This window comes from Myotis davidii, unplaced genomic scaffold (assembly GCF_000327345.1).
Source record: "Myotis davidii unplaced genomic scaffold, ASM32734v1 scaffold106, whole genome shotgun sequence".
NCBI classification, from domain to species: Eukaryota; Metazoa; Chordata; class Mammalia; order Chiroptera; family Vespertilionidae; genus Myotis; species Myotis davidii.
In genome coordinates, this window is record NW_006297290.1 from 697,466 (window position 1) to 708,548 (window position 11,083).

At 38.9% G+C, this 11,083-nt stretch overlaps 1 protein-coding gene across 2 annotated transcripts in view; it reads left to right on the forward strand.

Moving 5' to 3' along the window:
• The first annotated feature begins 260 nt into the window (after positions 1–260).
• The window catches only part of AMTN (amelotin), a 17,273-nt gene continuing 6,450 nt past the window's right edge, over positions 261–11,083 (forward strand). For both annotated transcript variants that reach the window (XM_006773107.2, XM_015570061.1), the window contains exons 1-5: positions 261–316; positions 3,671–3,757; positions 4,794–4,859; positions 5,755–5,847; positions 10,122–10,157. In XM_006773107.2, the coding sequence (XP_006773170.2) occupies positions 263–316; positions 3,671–3,757; positions 4,794–4,859; positions 5,755–5,847; positions 10,122–10,157 (336 nt within the window). In that variant the 5' untranslated portion in view covers positions 261–262. The remainder of the gene's footprint in view (positions 317–3,670; positions 3,758–4,793; positions 4,860–5,754; positions 5,848–10,121; positions 10,158–11,083) is intronic.

Here is an 11,083-nt window from a genome sequence, read left to right on the forward strand (position 1 = left end):
TCAGTTTAAATTCCTTCTACAAACTCACAACTCATCAAAGGATAACATTTTTCACCCCAGGAACTGAAGAAATCAACTGGACTTTGAAGATTTTTTTCACCTGTACATTTTGCCTACTGGAGAGAAAGGTAACATTAATTGACTGTGTTTCAAGTCAGAGCATTCTGGAGTTTTTTCTTTTAAGTATCATCTTCTCTCAAAAGGAAAAAAAATGGAGTGAAAGAGTAACACTATTCTGTTGTTATAGGTAGCAATTTGAAGCATGAAGACTGTGATTCTACTGTTTTATCTTCTGGGATCAACTCAGTCGTTACCAGTAAGTGCAATATGTTTATCTTATGTACAACCCACCTTAGCAGCATCTTAATTACACACCTAGTTCTCTTCCTGCCCTCTGTTCTGTGACCCATTCCCTTAGTTTCTGAGTTTTATTCTCCAAGGTGAAAAATGGTAAACTAGTAAAGTGTTAGTGCAAATTTCAATATTCTTAACATTCTTAAAGTGCATCATAGTAGAACTGCTAAAGGGTGTCCCAAAATTCACGCAAGAAGTAATTTTGATAGAAAACATGGATTTATAATTAAAAATTGTAAATTTTTTATTGATTCATAAGGTATACAATATAGGGTTATGTATGGAATAGCATATCAGGTAAATGGCCTCCACAGATTTGCTGTCACATACACACTCTTTTGTTGAAATTTTCCATGACCGTTTTGCTTAAATGTGATAACAGAAAAGTGCGTATGTGCCAGCAAAGCCGTGGAGGCCATTTACCTGATATGCTATTCCATACCTAACCTTATACAGTATACTTTATGAATCAATAAAAAATTTACAATTTTTAATTATAAACCTGTGTTTTTCTATCAAAATTACTTCTTGCGTGTATTTTGGGACACCCTTTATTAATTTGGCAGAGCAATAGGGTAGAAATTAGGAGAAAAAAAGAACCCCTTAAATTATATCTACTCAAAATGAATAATTATTTTAGTTTCTAAAAAGAATTTAAGATTTTTGTTGGTGACTATTTTCTCATGACTAAAGAGATAAACTGGATTTTCTGATTTTTGTAATTGGAAGCACAAAACATCTAGATTATCTAAACTCCAAAAAGACTACCAAATCATACAGTTGCAAGGGAATATTACAAAAATTTTTGTGACTTTTGACTCAGACCATTTCATCACAAAATGTATTTACACATAACAGGTTTTTTTTTTTTAAGAAAATGAGCACTTGCATTTGAACACATACTCCAATTGTCCTCCAATATTTTACAGACATAGAGATGAGTGGTTTGGGCCTCTAAGTGGATTTCCTTTTGACTATTTGAAATGCTTATATGTAGACATTAAAAAATAATTACAATGTATGTATTTGCTATGAAATAGCAAACTGCAAAGAAACATTTTAGGGGAGCTTTGAGCCCACTTGACACTTCAGTAGTCATCCATACAATCAACAAATATCTATTGGAAACTCTATAAGCCAGATACCGTGCTAGCTACGAAAATACAGTGGTGAGGGGGAGAAAGGGCGTCATCCTTCATGTTGTTCACTACACAATAGATGCTAACAAATAATTTTTGTAAAGAACTGTCAAATAATAAGTTGTAACTATGATTAGTCCTATGAAGGAGAAGAAGAGGGTAATCTTGTAGGAAGGGGATGGGACAGACAGGAATAAAAAACCTCCTTATTTCTTTCCAAATGATACATATGCCTTCTTGAAAGAGGTTATCTGCAAAAATTCAACTTCTAAACAAGGTAAATTAGGAAGTTAATTGTTTTGTAAACCACAGATTTCCCACTTTACCAAATAAATTTACCAAAGTTTCCCCGAAATAGGGTGTCTCTACTATATTTAAATTACCATACATTTTGTAAAAACTCAAGATAAATAAAACCTTCCAGGAGCACAGCTATCATTCAAGGTAAACTGAGGAGTAGCATGCAGGTCAATGCAGATTGCTAATAGCCAATAACACGAGAGCAGCCACAGTTAGTGGTTCAGGGGATGCAGGAGGTGACACCAAGGTATCTATTAGGTATAACAGTGGTATCTGTCAACCAAAAAATCAGGACACATGGATGAGATTTTTAAAATTATTTGTGAGTTTATTGAATTATCATAGATGCATAAAAATGAGTCAGTTTGCAAATGTGGACACTTAAAACAGCCTAGCACTTGTTTTTAGTGGCTCAAGTTTGGGAATTGGAGATGGGGCAGGTTGCATTTTCAGGAGAATAGGCCTCAATAAGAAAGTGAACTCAAGCAAAGACTTGAAGTAGGTGAGGGAGTGGGCCAATGTCCCGGGAAAGAGCATTCCTGACAGAGGGGATGGGTAGAGGTGAGGCTCTGGGGCAGGAGTGGGCCTTACCTGTCACAGAGATAGCAAATAGCCAACAGCAGCAATAGAGTGAGCGAGGGAAATGAAATGAAATGGACAGTGAGGGAGGCACTGAGGCCCAGGGCATGAGGGGCTGGCGGGCCCCTGTAGGGTCTCTGGCTTTTACTCTGAGTGAGAATGGAAGCCAATGCAGGAGCTGAGCAGAGGAGTGAAATGACCAGACTGTTGTTTTCAAAGGACCACTCTGGCAGCCGTGCTAATAGTAGATGGTAGAGGATGAAAAGAAATGTGCAGAATTTGTACTTACATATCTTAAAGATTATAGGGACTTCTAAGAATAGATAATTCCAATCTTTCCTCTTAACACTGAGGGGAAATGTCCCAAAGTGAAACCAAAAATTAATGGCGGCTCCAGGGTATATCCAAGTGGCCAAGGGCACATGCTGAAAGGCTACACCACCTGGCCCTCTGAGATGCAGCCAGAAGCAAGGATGACAGAGAAGCGGACCTGGCCAGGGAGCTTCCACCTGAATGCAGAGGGAGTAGGGAGAGAAGCTAAGGGAAGGATTCATTTCTTCAAGGACCAAGAACACTTGGGGGATCCTGTACTGGATCTCCCATTCACCCTGTCACCTTGGGCAGGTCACTTTGCTTGTCTGGGCCTCAGTTTTCTTATCTTTAAAGAAAACCATACAAATATAGGGTATCCCAAAAAATGTATACACACTTTAACAGCTGATAGCGCAATTTTGAAAAGTGTTTGTATACATTTTTGGGACACCCTGTACATCATACGGATTGCCAGCACATTTTCACCCCTTAAATTTAGTGCTTCTCAAATACACTAGGAAAATACTCTGGCCAGAAAAGGGAGTTCACTTCCATTACAGAAAGTGACTTGCCAGGCACAGGCAAAAGCAGAAAGCTTCGTTAAAATGCATAGGGAATTGTGGCAGAGCGCATTCCAGCATTAGGAAAAAGCAGATGCGAACGGAGCTAAGGGGCAGACTATGTATTCCATGCCCCGAGAAGAGGAAGGCAGTTACAGAAAAGAAATGGGAACCTGGGAACTACCACCAGAAATTCATGTGCCCTGCCCCACGCTGTCTCCCACCACACACCTCCTGGACTAGCATTTTTCCACTCTTTGGCTCTATCTCCTGCCATGCATGAAATGTTCCAAAAAATTAAAACTGCTCCAAAACACACAGAGCCTAAAGACAGACATTTTTGCACTGGGGACTACTAGTTACGTCCTGTAAATGGATGGATACAAAATCTCAAACACATCACTGCCTGGAAAATGTTTATCACAGATGCAGCTCAAACCTGCTTTGGGACTTCCTCCAACGCAGCTGGTTCCAGATCAGACAACCCTACTCAACCGGCAGCAGCCACATCAGGTGAGTCCTCCAACAGGAGCACTGCAGCCAGCAAAGGGAACGTGGTAAGACCAGTGGGTTTTAAGTCAAGATTTACACGGAGTCGCATAACTAAACGAGAGAGAGAGGGGCTTTCCTTTTTGGAGAAAAGTAAAGCAAGAACAAATACACTTTTTTTGAAAATTTTGAGTCTGGAAAACAAAGCATCCTGATTGCTTTTCCTTTTGTCTGAACAATAATTTGTTTTAGTAACCAAATCTAGTAAAATTTGAAAAGCAATCGCTACGGCTGTTGACAAAGCTTGGTCATCTATGCCCTGTGATACTGTGACATGTCACGTGGTATTGGCCAGTGCTAACAGGGAGGTAATCTTAATAGAGGTAATCTATAAAAATAACTGCAGATTTCCTCCAGTTCCGTTGTTGTTGATGAGCTAATGCCTCACTATAAAGTCTATCTCTTCCAAGTATATTTAAATGCTTTGCCTTTATATAGACTTTATGAAACAACAGATAACACCAGAGTCTAAGGTTTTAATCTATGGTCATAAACCTATCTTTCTCCTTGCAGTGGTTCTCAACCTTCCTAATGCTGCAACCCTTTAATACAGTTCCTCATGTTATGGTGACCCTCAACCATAAAATTATTTTTGTTGCTACTTCATAACTGTAATTTTGCTACTGTTATGAATCATAATGTAAATATCTGATATACAGGATGTATTTTCAGGGGTCATGACCCACAGGTTGAGAACCGCTGCCTTAGGTAAACTGAAGCTTATATAATTTAGAAAAAGAATACACAGTTAGATATGTAAAATTAAGTACTAAAGTGAATAATTAATCATGAAATGAGCAGTAAGAAATACACAGTTTTAAAGCTGATAAATACCATAAACTAGATAGGCTGCTCAGGTGCCTCCTAGGGCCATGGAAGGGGGCAATACGAGTGAAGCTTCACCTTCATGGGAGCATAAGTTACTTAAGGAAGTCCACCATTGGCAGGTTGGTGAAAACAGACAACCTCTCTCTCATACATCAATTTCAATGCCCTGCAGGTCTTCCCTTCTTTAAGTCTAATACCATTGACACAGATGCTCACCATGGTGTCAGATCTGCAACTGGTAAGTATCCTTTTATATCATTTAATAGCCATTATTAAGTAAATATAATACCTAATGTTGAGTGTGTGTATATATGTGTGTACCCACAAACATACACATACACACATATTCATTGTAGATCAATGGAAAGAGAGAAGACAGGAAAGTCAGAGAGCTGAAAGCTATTCAGCACATCATGAACATTTTTTTAGCAAAACGGACTCTAAAGGAATTACAATTCTCAAGCCTTTACTCCTTTAGTTCTTCTTACCTCTTTTACAAGTTCCTCTCCCCATTTCTTCAGCAGGCCTTCCTCTCTTTTCCCCCACAACATGCACCCACCATTCAAATGCTATAACTGTTAGCTTCACCCCAACAACTAGAGAAAACCAGAAGGAGTAGAAGATTTTCATTTTTCATAAAATATCTGTATAGTTATTTAAACTATATATAGTTTAAGTTCCTTTGCTGATTAAAGTGGACTTTTATCTAGTAATCAGGTTTGTATAGTGACACATCCTATGCAAACTAGATATTTTATTCTAACTCTCGAAATTTTCATGGGGATACATCCTACGAAGAATCATTTCTTCATGAGAAAGCCATCAGAAAATTCCAGGAATCATTGCTGTTAGAGCCAAAAAGGGAAATGCAGGTTGAAATTACCTAATTGTTCTCAGAGAATGGTTAAATGCTAAAGAAAATTTTAATATGAAAAAAGTTAGTCAACCTATGGTTGTATTGGTAGACTACACAAGTCTTGGAACTTCACCTCTATATCTAATTCTAAATGCAATATAGTAAACATTTGCATAGTAACTTCTCCATGTAAACATATTTTACATTTGGTACATACATGTTAGCTTCCTGAATGTCAAGCTGAAACAATACAATGACAACCTTCTTTGCCTTGCAGCTAAATCCTCCTCCTGCAGGAATGGCACCTGCTGCCCATACCCTCCCACTGGCCCTGGGGGGATTAAATGTTCAACAGCAGCTGCAACACCAAGTAAGTTCAACAACAGGACTTCAGTTAAAAATTGGGGAGCGCCTTCTCTTAGGTGGAAGCCTAAAGGGGAGAAAATAACTTTTTCAAGGTTCTTAAACATTTCCTCCAGATAATTTGTAGAGGGATGTTCTACAGAACATGGAACAGTCTTTGACAGTTTGGGTCGTGCTGAAAATCCATGAGAACACTCCTAGAAAACTGAGCATTCTGCCTCATAACCTCTCTAGAATACATTTGTAATGGGTAATAGAAAAACGTGAAGAGTTGGGAAGATTGTGAAGTCAGAAGTATAAGGAGGAAAATGAGAAGTAGCAGAATTCTTCTCTAGCATGTTGTGTTTTCTATTGAAGACCTTCTGGGTGGCCAGAATCATCCCACGTTAAAATTAAGAGGTGAATAAAATTTAAATTCTACTCTCCTTTTTGTACTTTTTTGTCAGGCCTGCTCAAAAGTCCCCAAGTACTTTCTAGTTCTTACCTACTTCCTACCATCATTTGCTTTCATGGAAAACCCTCTCACTTCCTATATAATAAAAGCCTAATATGCCAATTGCCCCCTCGGGTGGTTCTACTGGGAGTTCAACCACTCGCTATGACATGCGCTGACCACCAGGGGGCGGCACAGAACATGGCAGGCATTGGCGGCATGGCGCTGGCAGCGGGTGGCAGTGGAGGCGCTGCCGGCCCTTATGGGCCCGACAAGAGCAGGACTGCAGCGGGATAGTGGAGCAGTTGAGCATGCAACACCAGGCCAAGACAGGTACGAGCGGGAGCCTGATCACCCCACTGATCACCCTGCAGATAGATGGCCACCAGTGGCAGCGGTGGCGGAAGGTGGAGCCGCCACCTGGCTCCCAGGCATTGAGGGAGCTGGGCCTGGCCCTGATCCATTGCCCCACAGGCAGGATGGTGGAGCAGGTGAGGGGGCGGCACCAGGCCAAGGTGGAGTTCTAGGCGGGGCTGCAGGGCTGTAAGGCTGGGGGCACAAGCTGGGGCCCAATCCCCAGAGGCCACTCCAAGGGGCCCCACCCGTACACGAATTTGTGCATCAGGCCTCTAGTTAAGATATAAAGGACATATTTAGGACATCAAACACTTAGGGATGTGTTTGAATTTTAACTATGGACAAAGCCCAAATATCTACCTTTCTGAAACTTCTTTAAATAGATTATTAGGCTCTAGAGAAAAATACAGTAGAGCCTTGACTTACAAGTGTCCCGACTAACGAGTTTTTCGGATACTAGCCATCTCTTGGCCGATTTTTTGCTTTGAGTTGCGAGCTAAAATTCGGGTTATGAGCCAGCTTCAGATACCCCACCACTGGTTGGAGCAGCAAACATCACAATGAACGCCACAACATCAGCCCAGCATCACGTGTCTCACTCGTTCACTTTTTGATTTGACATACGAGTAATTTGAGTTATGAGCTCCATCATGGAACGAATTAAACTCGTAAGTCAAGGCCCCACTGTATAATGATCCCTTTATGACTGGACTAAGTCATTATGGATAACTTATTCTCCCTACCAGATTATTTTAGCCCCGCATAATGGTCTAATTTTTTTAGAAGCTTTATTATTTATTATATGCTTCATATATAGTAATTATAGAGAACTTAGAAAATATAGATGAGCAAAATAACCTCATAAAATTCAGTTTAACATGGGGGAGGAGGCCACAACATAATCCTAATGGTCAGGATTAAACACTGTCAGCATTCTAGGGTATGTCTTTCCTGTCTTTTTTTTTCTATGATGTATTAAGCACATATTTTAAGAAAATTGCCCTACTCTAACCTGAACGAAAATATGTTCTTACAATATCTGACGTTCTATCATTTGATTTTTTATCTAATAAATATTGAATAGTCTTTGTGTTTTGAGATATTCACTTATAACGTTTTTAATGATTGCTTAGTTTTTTGTTGTATTACAAAAGTTTGGTGTATTTTTTTTAATTTTGCTTCTATAAATTATGCTACAGTGAACATTTTTTTAACTAAGTCTTTGACCATATCATAATTATCTTCTTAGGAGTAGTTCTTAGGAAAAGAATTTGTAGGTGTGAAGACATAAAAATATAAGACTTTTAATACACATTCCCAAATTATGAAACATGAATACAATAATGGACCAATATATCCTAACCATCTTCTTACTACTATGGACACCTCCAGGTTTTAATAAGAGTAAACTTATATTAATTAGTAATTATAATCAAAGCTGAGTTTAATTGACAAAATAATTTTAAGCTGCTCAATTTAAATTTTACATCCATATGCGACTTTTATACCTTTGTCCAAAATAACAACACAAGACACTCTAAGCGGCTTCATTAATTCATATTTATGAAATTCTGTAACATAACTTTTACATTTCTTTTTTAATATTGAAATGTATACTTGTACTTATTTCCTACAGATATTTTAGAGCCTTCACTCAACATATTTGCTGCTTATATACATCTCAATAATAAAAGCTATTCTCTGAAAAAGACTAGAGAAATGGGCATATAAAATGAACATCTCTTTAACACGTGATCCTGGCATGGTCCTTATGCCAACTGCCCCACTTCAGTTTCAATTATTGCCCTGCTGTAACCTTCAAATCAAACTTAGTACATCTTTGCATTCACTCCAGTCAAATGCATTAGTGGTCACTGTAGATGTTACTAAAGGTTCAGTAGAGAGAATATAACAATACACATTCCCCAACATGCAATATCATAAATCAATCTCCGTTCTCAGTGGAGATTCTTCACTCTCTTTACGCTATACCACCACCAAGGATCCCCATACCTGCCCTTCTCCTGTGCACCCCAGTCCTTCTGACCCTGCCTTTCCAGGGTCCTCTGCCAGAAACTTGGGCACCTGTCCAAAGCTCCCATTTTTCAAAGCAAGGCCAACATAGTGGAGTGAACTCTAGATTCACACAACGTCTGGTCAATCCTAGCTCTCCACTTATTACCTTGGCATGATGTTGGCCAAGTTACTTAACCACCCGTGGCTCACTCCCCTCATAATTTAAAATAGGAGTAAAATACAACCTACCTCTAGAGCTTTTATAAAGGTTAAATGAGTAATCATACATAAAACACTTAGAATACTTCTTACCACACAGTATACATTCACCAACTATTAGCTATTATTTCAAATAATTTCTCTAGCAAACACTAATAAAAGAATTTATTTTTACATTGGTGAAATATTAAATTATCTGTAAGTACTTAAACATCTCTAGTTTCCTATTTGTATCTTTTTGTTCCTTCCAACTCATCTTTTTTAAAAAAAAAAAAATTCAATTTTGTTTTCTCCCAAATCTCATGCCCCTTTCCCTCAACCCCCTTCCCCATTGCCACCTTGAGATTAGTTGATTTTTGGTCAGTAGCCAGAGGTCTAATGAAGAGGAAGGCTTTTCTTAAAAGTATGTACTTTTTACCTTTTGTTACTATGGCTATTACTGTCCTGGGAAATAATAAAGTTAAGGGTCTATTTCATGAGACTTCCAAATCTTTGGGATTGGTTGCTATTAAAAGTTCTATTTTGATTACTTTCCTGACACTGCGTGAATCTTTGTAGAAATAAAAATAAATCCTAAAGCCCTAGTTCTCTTTGACAAGCTCTAGGTTAGTTCTTAAAGAACCAGAGCACACCAACACCTCATCCAAATCTGTCTGACTATAAATTCGGGACATTTACATCGTTACCAGTGACCTTTCAAAATATTTCTCAGTTCTAAGAGCTCTTTCAGTGCCAGGAATTATTGAACAGTGCCTTCCATCCTTTCCTTCCAGTGCTCTATTTTAACAGCGGGACTCCCAGGCAACCGTCGTGAGACTAACCATAAATGCTTCAAGAATTCATTGTATTTGAAAATATTCACTGTGTTTTCACGTATCTTCTTAAGTGCTATACAAAATAAACACATGCTTTTTTTATCACATTTTATATCATGATTTCTTGGGATAATTTTCAATTTGGAGGTAGATTAAGGCCAAAATTATTTTTTGATCACCCAATTTACTAACGTCTACCTTCTAGATGTGCTGCCTTGTACAGGTTTTAAAATCTCCCCGGGTCTAATCTTTTTTACAAATTGGATGAGTTCAGATAGCCATCCAGCTCTATGAGTCTATATCTAGGGTTATAGATGATACATTAGTAACAAATACTTGTTGAACAAATGTGTTTTTTAAGGAAGTCTTGATATTGATATCATCCATCAGAACTTACCTTTGAATATGTTTTTTACTGAATTTATTATAATTTTTTTCCAGGTGTTACCACTTATTGTAGCACAACTTGGAGCCCAGGTAAGGTTATTTCATATGATGGCTTTTGTTTTAAATCATCTTAGTGTGAAACATTTAATCTTGCCTCGATTCACCAAAGAGTTGCCAAGTTTGCTATTTACTTTGCACTGTATGAACACTGATGATAGCAAGAACACTTATTGAGCACTTACTATGTACCAGGCACTGTTGTAAGTATTTTATTATTTATTATGTACTATCTCATTTCATCTTCAAAATAACCTTTTATAGACAATACTAGAGGCCCAGTGCACAAAATTCGTGCACGGGGGGTGGGGGGTTTTCTTATCACTCTAATTTGTATAGGCCCAAGACTTGCCTCCGTTTTCCATTATGTCTATTTAACCCCCAAACTCCAAGTTTCTGGTTTTGGCAATTTCCCAGGATAGCCTAGCTTCCATGTTGGTATATCACTAATTTCACCTCTTTGAATCTGTTTTAGGCTCCTGGAGATTTTCCATAGTGTCTTGAAGTTCCAGCAAAGTGTATGAGTATGTATTTATTGAAATTTATTCAGTGTTAGTATGTTTTAAAAAAATATTTGTATATATTTTATTTTCTTCAGAGAGGCTACCTGCAGGCCGCTTGCCTGCTCTCAGGTCAGCGCCGCCACCGCTCAGCAGACCCTGCTGGGTGTTGCCTGCAGGTTGCTGCCGCCACTGCCCAGCAGGCCCTGCTGGGTTCTGCCTGTGCCCCGCTTGCCTGCTCGGCTCACGTTGCTGGGGTGACACCGCCAGCATCCTGACCAGCCTCTATGGACGCCGCCATCTTTTTGTCATGGAGTGATGGTTAATTTGCATATTACTCTTTTATTAGATAGGATTTTTATTGCCAATACACAGTTTGCCACCACCACCGCCTAGCAGGCCCTGCTGGGTCCTGTCTGCAGGTCGCTGCCACCACCGCCCAGCAAGCCCTGCTGGGTG